Genomic DNA, 14,691 nt, shown 5'->3' with positions numbered 1-14,691 from the left:
TAATTATTTTTCAGAGAAGCATACCTCACCTCACTAAGGTGTTAAGGTTTTAAGGTTTTAAGACTATAGCAACCCCACTACCTGCGTTCTTACTATACTTGGCCACACTGACAGAACCAAAGCACCCAACCCTATCTAAACCCTAAAGCAAGAATTATCATATGCTATTTTTAGTAAGGCTTCAAACTTGTTTTTTTCCCCTCTAAATCCATGTTAGATTCAACACAAAACAATGAAAAGGGAAAAAAATGAATCAATTCCACTATTGTTGATTATCACGAGACAAGGCATGCTTCCTTTTAAAGGAGTTGTGAAAATAAAAGTCTTACTCAGTGAGTATTTATTATGCTGCTCCTAGTGTCTGCTAGATCACAGAGTAATGTATATGCAAGAATACATATTTATGAGTCATATCTACAGTTAGTAGGTGCATGGTGTTGGGTAGGTTATTTCACGTATGTGAAAATCAATTCTGTCATCTATGAAAACAGGCAGGAATGTTGTCTACCTCACAAGAATGATAGTAGCAAGATGACATTACTTTTTTAAAATATTGTAACATACTATGTGAACATGGGGATTCCCATGTGGAGGTCAGAGAACAACTTGCCCATGTCACTTCTCTCCATCCACCATGGGAGTCAGACTTGGCTGATGAGCCATCTCGGACCCAAGGTGACTCAAGTTCTCAGCACAGTTCTCACACATGGTAATCCCCCAATCCTACTCCTCATATAACTTTAATCACATGTACCTATTTAGAGGAGTTAATTTTTAAGCACAATGTGTTTTATAGACATAGTTTCTAAAACCATGTGATACTTGAACTTCTGTGATAAGCAATGTGCCCTCAATATAGAAATACTCCAAGACTCAGTAAGTTACAGATTCACAATATGTGATGAATTCACATGGAGCTTTTAGCAGTTTAACTGCATCATATAAAATTCTTGAGCTTTTCAGTGCATAATAAGCAAGTTTAGTTAAACTGTTCATTCAAGTCAAAAATAATACATTGCCCAGTGCTCATGTCTTTGGGTGCATAATTTCCTTGCAGACACCTCTGCTCTTGTGAAAATCTCGCCTTTCAAGTTGATCTTGCTAATCAGAAACATGTTTATATAGTTCTGGATTTTGTCCAACATTTTTTTCTCAATTTCTTCCTTGTTCTCCATGGCATCTCTTTTTTTAGGATTCTTAGAAGCACTGCAAATTGGCATCCTAACCTCCTTGTCTCCACAGGATCTCGCTGGAAAGCTATGACCAACCTAGAGAAACAGCCATATTATGAAGAGCAGGCCCGCCTCAGCAAACAGCACCTGGAGAAGTACCCAGATTATAAGTACAAGCCCAGGCCAAAGCGCACCTGCCTGGTGGATGGCAAGAAGCTGCGCATCGGGGAGTACAAGGCCATCATGCGGAACCGGAGGCAGGAAATGCGGCAGTACTTCAATGTCGGGTATGAGAAAGAACTTCCTCCTGGCCCTGGATCACATCATGCCAACTTCCTGTTTTCCAGAGGGAGTAGTCCCTTGGCTGTTAAGCTGCAGAGCGACCTTTTGAAAAGGAACCTGCAGTCTTTTTTCCAAGATTATTTTGTACCCTGTCTGTAGCCCTGAAAACATACATAACATACAGACAGATAGGTGTTTCTATGTTTGTATGTGGAGAAGCATCCCCTGACAGCTGCTTGCTCTTCTATGAGGTTTTTTCACAAGTTATTTGAAAGCAGAATCACTTCACTAATAAAGATAGTCTTGGTCTTTGCCGTTATAAACTTAGAGATAGGGCTGGATCTTACCTATTCTTTTCTGGGCACTTTGTTCATCACTTCCAGCACTTGACCATGATAAATTCACCACTGGTAGCTTAGTCAAGATAGCACAACCTAACCGTAGTTTCAAAAGAATCACTTGTTTCCAAATAATGTAGAGTTACATGCGTGTGTGCACACACTCACATGCACGCACGCACATACACATCTTCTGTGTGTGCATCTCATCCAGTAGAGATTACATTTAGGACACAGCAAGGTCATAGACAGGAGAGTTCCATCCTGCATTTCGAACCGTGCCCCAAGGATGCTCTCCTCTGCTTTCCATAGCGAGGCCTTGCACAGTGATGCTGCATGTTGTCTGCAGTGGTGCTGCAGGATTCTCAAGACACACAGGAATAAAGTCACTCACTTGTAACAGGAAGAAGATCCAGAAAGCATAGGATAGCAAATACCGCTCTGGGTATAGGCAGATGGTGGCTGAAGAATAAAAGACAGGTGATTTTACCTGCCATGCCCCCTCCAGAGCCAGTGTGCTCTGCCCAGGGCTCTGGGAGGATACCCTTTCTGGAGTATATAGTAGTTCTGTGAATGGATGAATGAAAGAAGGAAAGCCCAGATGGATGCCCGTGAATCCCATCCTACCAGTACCAGCTAAAGTCACCTCTCAGGGCCAGTGCAAACCCGAGAAGACAGAGTTCCCAGGTTAAAAAGTTTTAAAGTCTCAAGAGTGGGACAGTAGAAACAAGTGTGGAGCTCCAGGCAATTTCTGGGGTGGTATGTCTTCGAGGCTGGCTCTGCCTCCTACCCCAAAAAGGGCTCATACCATTTCACACAGTGGGTAGATAACATGATAGCTTTACCTTCTCATGCTTTGGGACTATTACCGTATTATGAAAGTTCTAAATAGTTTAGAGATATTTTCCATTACACTTGAACTTTCTTTAGGCTCCATTGTAGGACAAATAGAAACTCTTTCCATCCGTCCTAGTGAAGGCAAAGTGAACTGGAAGGCAACCTCCTGGGTAATTTTGCTTAATATCTCTGTGCCAGAATTTTTTCCTAATAATAGAAAATTGGGATTATTTTAATTACCAAATGGCAATTCAACTAAATGCCTCCTAATCTATGAAGCACAATCAAAGCAGGTAAGACATTAGAATCAATGTGGGATGTCCTTTAAGTACGCTGGGTAATTGGGTGAATGCTGGTTCCGGTTAGATGGTGCTGAGCCTGAGTGAAGCTGAGACCTCACATACATACCCACCTCCTTTTTCTGTGACAGGCAACAAGCACAGATTCCCATCGCAACTGCCGGAGTTGTGTACCCTGGAGCCATCGCCATGGCAGGAATGCCATCCCCTCACCTGCCCTCAGAGCACTCAAGTGTATCCAGCAGCCCCGAGCCTGGGATGCCCGTGATTCAGAGCACTTACGGTGTGAAGGGAGAGGAGCCTCATATCAAAGAGGAAATCCAAGCTGAGGACATCAACGGAGAGATTTACGATGAGTATGATGAGGAAGAAGATGACCCAGATGTAGATTATGGGAGTGACAGCGAAAACCATATTGCAGGACAAGCCAACTGATAAGGGCCAACAGACTGCGGTGAGCTGAGGACTTACAGAAGCCCTAGCTGGTCCATCCTTGCCAGTGGCCAAGCACATTAACTTTCTCATACACTGACTGTTATTTTAACTGTTAGTCTTAAATAGTTGGGACATCAGCTGACAGATAGACCTCAGCCTCAAAGGCTCGGAAAGAAAAACCATTACAAGCAAACAACATCACCAAGCGATTGAAATAAGCTATGGGTAAAAACAATGCCAGTTACTCAGCTGCTACACCCAGCACTGAAGTCTCACCCGTCAACTTTTTTTTTTTTTAATAAACTTTATGGCTGTTTGTTCTATAACTAGAAACTCTCACTCAGGTACACAGTGCCAACAAGTGGCTTGTGAATGTGTTTTGTTGTTTTGTGCTACAGTTTTTAAAAAGAAATAAGTTCTGTTTTGTTTTGTTTGGAGGGGGGGTGGTTCTGGGTTTTTCTTTTACCTTTTCTTTCCTTTTTTCTCCTTTGTGATTGTTGTCTTGCACCTGACAGAAAGAGGGGGATGGGCATTTGACCCCTCTACCCTCCCTATCTCTGCTTTAAAGATGGCAGCCTGTGTGTGAGGGTGGGGGAGAGAGGAAAAGAAGAGTCTGTTTTTGCCTTCCCTGCTTCCGCACCACAAAATCAGCAATCCTTTTCTTTAGAGACCTCTAACTCTTGCACACAACACTACGTCTTTGAGCAAGTGCCAAATCCACACTGAAGCGATCACCAACTTCATTTTCTGCTCCTTCCTTACTCCTGCTCCTTCTTAAGTTGGGACAGTGTTAACCCTTCAACAGTCCCTGGAAAGAGCTGATGCACCAGCAACTGGTGAGATTGATTTTTTTTTTTTTAATGGAAACTGTAGGTGCCGTTCTCAGGTGAAAAAGAGAGAGACATAGAAATTTAGAGAAAAATATTTTCTGATCTTGGATTTCTGTGTGTGTGTATGTGTGTGTGTGATCATGGTACATTAGATACATTCCTATTGGGAATAATGTTGGGCCATTGTGAGCAAAACCCATGTGTGGGGATGGAATCTCACTCCTCCTAAGCAAGTGGTCTAGAAGCAACCTTGACCTTGATTTTGCACTTCCAGCGACAATGGAACTCAGTGCAGGGCTAAGAAATGTTATTTTCCAATTTCCAGTATGCTTATTACTGGGGGGACCTGCTGGCCCTGTGCCATGGAGATGTGCTTGGCAAACATGGAAGTTACCAGCCAAATGCTTCCTGAGGTCCCTTCTCCCTGGACAATTTGCTTTCTTCTAATGTTTGCTACTTAGTGGTGTGTGTGTGTGTGTGTGTGTGTGTGTGTGTGTGTGTGTGTGTTTCCTGTTGAAACTTTGAGTAAAACAATCATTGTTTTGACTGAATACATTTGGCCATTTTTCAGAAATACAGAATTAGCTTATGTCTCCACCATTCCACCCTTTCCTGATAGGGAAACAGAACGGATGGTTCTATAAGATTTTCTTTTCATCTCTCCATGCAATGAGGTCAGAGGCTGCATTTCACAAATGGGGGGCATGTGTATTTCATGCCCTAAGAACCAGGATTTGGTTACAATTCACCATAGCCCCACAAAGTGGAGCCTGGCTGAGCACAGAGACCCTTACCACTGCATGGTCCTTCACAGTAGTTGGAGTCTACTAAAGACCATTTGCCAGCAGGGTGCATGCTGAGAGAGACAGTCAGTGGTGCCAGGGCTGCTGATTCTGACATCACCAACCAAAGGGCCAGGGCAGGGGTAGGGCCTGTACAAACACAGAATCATTTCAGGTCATTCACCGTTCTTCGGATTGAATATCAGTCAGGAAGCGCTGGAACCAGTGGCCTGGAGCTGTTATAGTGCTCCAGCCCATTCTCATTTTGTCCCGCCAAACACCACCCTCCAGTGTGAATTTTCACATACAAAAAAGAAAAGAAGAAGAAAAATCCTTTTTGTTTTTCTCTCTCTCACAGAAGTCTTGCTCTGGGGTTTTGCTTGGAGGAGCTGATCATACCTGCATGTCAGACATTTGGTTCTATTTTCTGTTTGTGGTTTGTTTGGATTTTTTTATGACTGTATTTTCATTTGAATTGCCTTTTTGCTAGTGTTGTAAAATGATGATAAAATAATAATAATAATAGTAATAATAATAATAATGATAATAATAATAATGGTCAGCTGTTCCCAGATTAGTAAATTATGTATAATTTATTTTATTTCTCCCTTTCTATTTCATTCTGCTCTGATTTGGAAGTACAGCCAGTAAACTGTTAGGTATTTAAACTCACTTCTATTTCCAGCTCATGCACACATGTACACACTTACATGTATGTGTGTACATGATACATACATACTCACCCATACACTTGCTTCTCCATCCATGACTTCCTCTGTGTTAACAGTTTGGGCCCCAGCAGTGTCAGTCTGGTGTTTAATATGAAGGGGTAAATTAGTAGGAGGGTCGTGTTCAATCTTCATTAACTTATGCTCTTTTTCTCATTTTAGTTATTTAATTACCAATTATCTAGAGCCAATTTTTTGTTTGTTTCGAAGCATTCTGAATAAGAAAAAGATAGACACTTGTTTTTATACCATTATAACATACAATGTGAAAACAGATTTATAAAAAAAGTTGTTTCTCTGTGTCTGTTAACAAACCCTCCTGACTGATGTGGGTTCTCCACTTCGTGTGCTGGGTTCCTGTTTCACAGCACATTCTAGACAAGCTTGCTTTTTTTTTTTTTCCCCTGACCTTGGGCAGCAAGAATACTTTGTTTTAGCTCCAGGTAGATGCTACTAAATGCATCCATCGCCAAAACTCATCCCAACACAGTGGTATCTGAGCAAACTCTCTCTTTGGTCTGCATTTGTTTTATTTGAAGGGAAAACAAATCGTTCATAGTGACCTGTAGCTGCCGAAACTCTCCAGTTGAGTTGAGTTTATGTCCATGATAAACTGTGCCCAGACAAAACCACAAAGAAAGTCTGTAATGTTCCGTCATAGTCTGTCCTGACATTTTCTTCAGTGGATGTTGAGTTTGCTTTGTCCAAGAGGTTTCCCCAGGGAACAACAAAAACAAAGGTAATTCTATTCGTGTCTGAAGTGCACTGAAGTCACTTGGGAAAAAATAAAAGGTGCTTTTAATAGCAACATAACTGTGTTAAACACTTTGCCCTTTGGGCCTTTGATTGGGTGATGATTTTTGTAAAGGATCCTAAACCTTATATTCTTTTCTAGGCCACACAATGACCAAATAAGATATGGTAGAGGAAATAAGATACAATGAAAAGATCCAAGTTAGCTAACTGCATCCCTCATTCCTTCTCCCCGCCTATCTGTTCAAGCCACACCCTCACCTTCCCCCATCGTTCCCATATTTATACCAACACTAAGAATAATACTGCCAGTTTCTCCTTTTTATATTTGTGATTGGTACCTCTAAAAATAGTCCTGTTTGACATAAATATAAGAAAAATATTCACCAGAAAAAAAATGGGTTAAAGTTATTTGTAAGTTAATGATTATTTGGCTAGTTACCACAATCAGGAGAAATGGGTGTGCACATACATATATTTTTACTCAGATTAGTCAAGTGAACTTTGGAAGTTCATTTGGCATCATAGCTAAGAATTAACTTTGTGCAAAACACCTCCCAATAAGCATATTTATCATGGTTGAAACCAAATCTTCCCACAGGGAATGAGTATTAAAGTGTAGAGTGTTCTTAATGAGGTCACTTCATACATTTGATTTCTAAAGTACAGTCACCTTAGTTCACGTGAAGGAAATTATCTTTACCATTTTATGGTCCGTTTCAGATATTTTCTTAATGCAGAAGCTGATACTGTTCTCAGAAGAATCCTCTTGTATCTCATTTAAAAACTAAATAATTATACTTTCCTTACTCTAAAGGGTAAATTATTGAATTGTAATAACTGTATATTTACAAACAGGTTTATAAAATATTTGTCTATCAAGTTAATAGTGAAATAAAACTTTACGAGGTCTGAAAGGAAAAAAAACCCACAAACCCACTTAAAGTGGCTGAGCTATCTCTGTCTTGTAGGGCATAGGCATTTCTTTAGCCAGACTTACACCATATTTAATTGTGAAGTTCCACAGGTTGAAGGTGACATGTTGAGTTTCCTCCTGACGGGCCCTGTCTGCCCCAGCGTGCCTGTCGCCGGCCCACTCAGACAGTATTTATTCAGCTCCCCGGCACACACACACTTAGTCTTTCTGACAGTTGGATTTCACAAGTGAAAAAGTTTTGTTTGTTTGGTTTTTTTTTTTAATGACTTTTAAAAAAATAGAAAAGAGACAATCAATGCCTGGAGCTTAAAACAAAGTATGTGCAAACTACCATCTCACTTGAAGTTTAATAAAGTAAAAGAATTGTGTAAATATAACATAGAGTTATAGATTTCTATTTTGTTCATAACACATAGTGTAATATAAGTTGTATATTTTCATGTTTTTTGGTTTTATGTTATCATTCATGCCACAATAAGAATAAAACAGGAGTTTGTGTACTCTTGGGAAAAAAAAAAAACAACAAGATGTGGGTTCCACCAACCTGTTTTGCTTTTCTGTTTTTGTTTTTATTTCCTTTTGTTTTGTTTTGCATTCCCTTTTTCAGTATTACTGCCGTGCAAGGCACCAATAAAAACAGCAAATGTGTTCTTTATCTATTATTCTGTTTCTCTGCATGATTTGTTTATGAAAGGGTAACTGTTCATTTATGAGACAAAGAGAAGTCTGGAGAACCTGTCTCCTTCTCCATAAACATCATGGCGCTAACTGACTGCACTAACTGACTTTGAACTGAGAACTCCTGGCTTCTTGCTTAAATGAGGGCTTTACTAAGATGGGAATCAGTCAGGAATCACCCCACCCTCCGAGTCCATTCCTGTGTCACTGACTCAGGGACAACGGTTTCCATAGCTCCGAGGACATTCCACTGGGTGAGGGTTGCTATTCTTACACCCCATAGTTACACTCTACCCCAGTGTGTGGGTGGCATGTTTCCTCACAGCAGACTAAGGAGCCGGAACCATTTTACCTCAGTGAGGTACAGTTTTTATCGCAACCACTTCTAATTGCTTAGAACACTCCTTAGGCTCTGGAGTCGGTTATCCATTTTTAAAGCTGTGGTTAAAAACACAAGTCTTTTTTTTTTTTTTTTTCCAAGGGCCATTTCTGCTCCCAACCCTGTGTGTTTTCTGTCTTGATAGTTCTGTGTGTCACACTTTCTTTCTCTGAGGGTTTTTGAGTTACTGGTTGGTTTGGGTTTTGTTTGTAAGCAGTATCAGCTAACTGAGATACAAACCTACTGTGAACGCTTGTAAAGCATACAGAGAGGTGGAGCACTTGATGCTCTGTAACTAAAAGGCATATGTGACAAAGGCTGACCCATGGAACTGAGGATTAACTATTAGAAGTGCAGAGTCCTAGGCCCTGTCATCAATCAGAATCTGGGACATTAACCAAGCTCAGCTCCCAATACTTGTGTAAACACTGGTATATCCCAACCACCTACTCTGTTTGGTAAGAGGGGCTGTCTTCCCCCGCTGCACCTACTTGTGTTCTGCATGGGGAATCTGGTAGTTATTCTTGTCCACAATGTTTCCACATGGATCTTAGGCCTCTGCAGAACACCTCAGGCAGAGAACGCTCTTGGTCTCTCTCTCATGAATGGCTTTGAGAACACTGGAGCCATCACTACAGCAATAACCATCCCCTCAGCATCCAGGAGTTCACCTAGCCAAGCAACGGGCTTCCGAGACTCCAGGCATTGGGGGCACCACAAACATCACAGAAACACATAAAGCACAATTACATGAGGTTTGCAAAACATTGTTGTCTTGGACAGAAATCATCCATTGCAGGATTGTGGAAGCAGATGTAGGGACAAGCTGAACATCTAGGGCTGTGTTTGGGTACACCCTCAGACTCTGGAAGCATTTTTATCAGATTTCATGTGGGGAAAATCTGAGCTGTTAAGGAAAACTCACTACCCTCACTCTCTACCAAATAAAGCTCCCTTAGTTGCAACCTCCAGCGTTTCAGTTCAGAGACCCCAGGGCTGTGTCCTTCAGGGCTCACGATGTGAGAGTTGATACTCTTCCCCTCGCTGCCAAAGGCTTCAGCAACCACGAGTCTCGGCCACCAAGAAAAAGATTCCCATTTTTCTAAGTTCAACTCTTTCAGCTAGCCACTTTCATTTATTATTAAGACATTCATTTTTGTTTTAAAGATGCCTTTATTGTTGCCAAATTTACTTTTAAGTGTCCTTCCTCTAACTTCACCGTGTTACTGCTGCATTAATAGAGGCCAAGGCACGCAGGAAACAGTCCCGTGTCTACTGTCTAGAGAGATTGTTTATGAAAAAAACAATTTTTAAAGTTTATAAAGGAATCTAAAAGCTAGCAGGGACAACCTGTTTCATAAGCATTGTAATTATTATGCAAATTGTATTGCTGGGGCTTCTGTAAAATAGTTACATTTTCTTAAGCAGGCTAAACATCTGTCCTACAATGTGTTACTCCACCAATTTGCTTAGCAAGCTATTTCTGCCGCAAAGAATGAACTAATTCAGCTCTGATCACAAGGTGTCATTATTTTTTCAGTCAGGTCCAAATACACAAAGTTTTACATCCCCAAACACCAGTATTTACACATGCAAGCAATCATGGCCTAGAATAGTCCTTCCACACTATTCAATGTACAGCCAAGAGGATATATGTTACAACATCATCATAATCAGACGCACTCCAGTTAAAGGAAAACACAGTACACTACACTAGCAGAAAAGTTGTAATGAATAGGCCAAAGGTCACACATCTATTTTGTACACTGTTCAATTTATTATTAAGTTTCAGAATCTGGGAAGCAATCTTAATTATACATAAACTGTAAAATATATTTGAAATAAAGTCTTTGTTTATAAAAGAAGTCAATGTTGGAATTTTTTAAGTATATATTTTTAGTATGTATAATAAATGCATACTGTCCTGCTGGAAGGCGTGGCGGGGGGAAGGTGGGGCAGAAGAGCAGATTGAGAAAGACCAACCAGCCAGCTTGCCGAGAATGGCTCTGTCACCCTTCATCTCGCCGTGTCCCAAACCCACACACGACACAGTTCATAAACTCATCTACCACTGTACTAGTAGACCCCAATAATGAACACAAATTATCCTTTTTTATTTAGAAATGATCCCATTTGGGGTACGTGAAGAGGTGTTTACCGACATCTGAAAACTGAAATCTTTGGTAGTGTTTAGGCATAAACCTTAAGTACAGATTTTTGAAGAGAAAACTTTAGCTTCTCTTCATTAAGGAATTATCAGCTTCTTAGTCCACACAAATCTATAGCTTTTAAAGTTTGATGGCATCAAAGACATTGCTAACTCATTTATTTTGTCATATGAAAAATACTAAAAGGTCCCTTAACTTTTCAGATACTTTAAGATTATTTTGCAAACTGAAAAACCTTTAATAACTTTATATATCTTCAGGGTAATTTTTAACTCACAAAGGTGGAGATTATATCATAGAAAGGTATGCACATCTATACCTAAATCAATATCTAAATTCATGAAAATGAATGGTAAGAAATAAAGAAAGACTTTAAGAAAAGTTGTATAGTTTCTCTTGTCCTTGTCTTAATTCATGAGTACTTGTCAACTAATCAGTGAACTGTATTAACCTGGTCTGTCTATCTGGAATAAAATCCATTGGCACCCAGGTCATCAGATAAGTCAAATGCTCTGCTCAGATCTCATTTCCTCATGCTGTGATAAAATACCATGACAAACACTCACAGCCCCAGGTCTTTCATCACAGGGAACACAAAGAGGCAAGAAGCATGATGCAGCATTTATACCAGTATTCAGCTCACGTTCTCAGCTGTCACAGAGTTCAGAATCCCCTTTCTAAGGAATGACACCACCTACAGCAGGCCAGCCTCCCCACCTCAATCAATGCGTCAAGATAACCCCTAACAGGCATGACCACAGGCCAGTCTAACCTAGATATTTCTCATTGAGGCTCCCCTTCCATTGATCCTAGGTTTTGTCAAATTACCACTTAAAAATAACCATCACATACTCTTTCTTCCATTTTTAAAATTTGTTCTGACTTGAATATACAAGCACAGAATTGCCTGGATACTTTTATAAGTGATAAAGAAATACACAGTGGAAGGATTAAAATTATTAAAAATGACACATTTATACCACTATATAAACACATGTATACACATATTTGTATATAAGTGTGTGTGTGTGTGTGTGCGCGCGCGTGCATGCACAGAGTAAGCTTGGAAACTCTAATAGCTAAACAGATGCAGCTCTTATTTTCAAAATAGTCAGGGCAAAGAAGACATCCAGGATTAGAACACTCTTATTACTTAATTGAAAGAGCCTTGCAAGTTGATGCTGAGAAACAATCCTCTCATTGTCCTAAATTCGCAGATGGATTTCACACGTAAGGGCTCACAAACAATGCAGAGAGCCACTTGTTCTGTAAACAGATTGACATAAGCTGTAGCTGTGTTTCCCGCCTGCTCACTCCATCAGTCCTCGCGCAGAGCTTCATAAAGACAGTTTGCAGGGGGTCTGAAAAGAGATGGTACACATATGAATAGATAACAGGATATATGGATTAGACAGGGATTTTCAAGGATAAAGCTGGAAGAAATGTGTTAGGATGAATATTTATCATGTCCCATAGACTAGCTTTTTCAACTATTGGATGTTTCAAATTGGCTTTTAATTAATATTCATTGTGATGAGTCTACACAAGACAGAAGACAATATTCCTTCACTCAAAATGTGTAATTTGCAAGGAAATAAGATCAACAGACATTAACCAACATTAAGCAAAATGCAGGAAAGTTATTAATGAACCTGAATTACAAGTGATAAAAGATTTCAAATGAAAATTAGAATTATTTCACTGTTGACTGAGGCTGCTCCTTTCAAATAGCACATAATAGACACTGAAAAGCTAATCTCCTACTAGAACTAGAGAGAGCAGAAAAAAATCTAAGTCTTTTAAATTTTGTTTTGTCTTGTGTGTGAGATTAGGTTGTGTTACATAGTGCTTATTGCCAGTGACATAGTGACATATAGAATTGGCAGTCCTACGTGTGGTTATTACAGCCATGTACTACCGGGCCTCATCCTCAAAATTGTATTTTAAAGACAGTAGAGAACTTAGGAATATATGCAAGATAGATGAACCATAATTCCAGAAAAGCAAAAATCCATCCAATGTAAATCTGATGAGCACTGACATTTGTATTTGGAAAGGCATAAAACAAAATTTGAGCCTTACCATATTCTCAAAAGCAGAATAAAAGGTAGAAAAACAGAGCACATGGGGCCACATAGTGAACACAAGCTTGACAGCACAATCACTGTGCACATCTGAAGAGACGAGGGCCATAGACCATAAACGCAAGCCAAGGCTTCCCAATGGTTTATTTGATGAATTTGTGCATGGTGGGAAGTTAAACAGGATATTTACGGTATTGCTTCTAAAAGAAATATTGAAATCAACTACTGTCATTTAGTGCTCAGAAACAAAGTGGAGCCAGGGAAATGGGACCTGCCTCAAGCACACAGCTAGCCCCACCCACGCTTCCCTGGTTGTATCTTCAAAAGAAGGATGCTGGTGAGCTGTGATGGGAAACTTGAAAAGGCCAACTTAAATATTCTGTATTCTTTCATGGCTTAAAATACATAAGAATCCTCATAAAGGAAAAACTAAAACATCTAATATGAGGTGTCTATGTAAATTGTGCAAAAGATAAGAATTAAAGGAAAATGAAATGTGAAATAGAAAAAAGAGAGAGAGGAGGGAGATGCTTACAAGTATCTAAAAGTCCAAGTGTTGGCTGGGGGTGTAGCTCAGTGGTAGAGCACTTGTGGAGTACACATGAGGGCCCAAGTTCAACTCTTAGTACTACACGCCAAAGGAGAGATTTTCAACAAAGACAGTGACAAGCTGTGGTGATTGTGTCTGTGTTCTCAGCTACCTGAACCTCGAGCCCAGGAATTCAATGCCTAGCCAAGGCAACTTAGTGAGATGCACTCTCAAAAAAACTGCAGTAACAGCACATGCAAGAAGACCAGAGTTCAAATCCCTAACATCCATATAAATGTTAGGTGGGCGTGGCCAAACTGGCAAGCTCCATGTTTGATTGAAAGACTCCGCCTAAGTATTTAAGTCAGAGAGAGATGGAGGAAGATTCCAGACATCAATCTCAGACCTCCACACTTGCATGGGAACTTCACACACACACACACACACACACACACACACAGAGAGAGAGAGAGAGAGAGAGAGAGAGAGAGAGAGAGAGAGAGAGAGAGAGGCAGGCAGACACCACACACAGCAAGAGTTTTTCTCCTGTGACCAGCCAGACTCAAAAGACCCAGATTCCCACTACATTTCATAAAAGTGCTGACTGAACTGATTATATTCTGAGATCTACATGAAAAAAGAAAAGAAAAGAAAAAATACTCTGGTCATTAAGCCAGCTTCAGGCTAGCTTCTGTCCTCCTTAGGTCCCTGAACAAGTTCAGCCAGTACACCCTTGTGTTGCATGACTTTCCCCGGGTAGACATAAATCAAGATCTATTCACTACAGATCAGGCACTACAATGAACCAATGAAACCATCCTACCCAAGTCTGGGGTTATTAGAAACAATAAGTTTATTGGAGTTACTTACAGAAAGAAAGGGGAGGAACTATTTACAGGAGCCTAGTTCACTCAAGGGCAGCTTCAGTGTTAAACACATCCAAAGACCACATGGTTGGTGTCTCCCGAAAGCTACATTCCTGGTGTTCCCTACCCATCCTGCAGGCAGCTCCACTGAAGAGCTCCTCCAACCCCAAGGACTTTCATAAGTCAGGGAAAGGCCTCCGGGGCCTCAGAAACTTTTGAGCTTCTTGAGTCTTGTGAGCTTCCCCCTCCCTCCAGGAGGGAGCGTTTCAGTCTGTAGAAAACAGCTGCACAGCACTACAAGCCCAAACTCTTCCACTCAAACTTACTATTGCAAGTATTTTTATCCCAGCTTTGCTAACATAAATGACATATGTTTACCTTTCATCCCGTTGCCACACACAAACTCAATTCTTTCAAGACCTATTTTTCCATATAAAAACCTTTTGCCTAACCCCAGGGACTCACATTGAGTGAGGCTCGCACAAAGGCAAATTTAACATCAGAGAGCTTTCTCTCTTGAAGAGCCTCCCTTCTCTCATTCAGCCATCCTGAGCCAGTTGCTTTTCTGTCACTATGACAAAATGCCTGAGACAA

The 14,691-nt window shown here is 40.5% G+C and overlaps 1 protein-coding gene across 4 annotated transcripts in view; it reads left to right on the top strand.

Moving 5' to 3' along the window:
- Sox5 (SRY-box transcription factor 5) overlaps positions 1-3,654 on the top strand; it is a 106,721-nt gene extending 103,067 nt beyond the window's left edge. For all 4 annotated transcript variants that reach the window (XM_059258773.1, XM_059258774.1, XM_059258776.1 and 1 more), the window contains 2 exons: positions 1,243-1,459; positions 3,060-3,654. In XM_059258773.1, coding sequence (XP_059114756.1) covers positions 1,243-1,459; positions 3,060-3,363 — 521 coding nt within the window. In that variant the 3' untranslated portion in view covers positions 3,364-3,654. The remainder of the gene's footprint in view (positions 1-1,242; positions 1,460-3,059) is intronic.
- The last annotated feature ends 11,037 nt before the right edge of the window (positions 3,655-14,691 follow it).

Source organism: Peromyscus eremicus, chromosome 3 (genome assembly GCF_949786415.1).
Source record: "Peromyscus eremicus chromosome 3, PerEre_H2_v1, whole genome shotgun sequence".
Taxonomy (NCBI): Eukaryota; Metazoa; Chordata; class Mammalia; order Rodentia; family Cricetidae; genus Peromyscus; species Peromyscus eremicus.
Note: the sequence above shows the minus strand (reverse complement) of the source record. Positions and strands in the feature narration are given on the sequence as shown.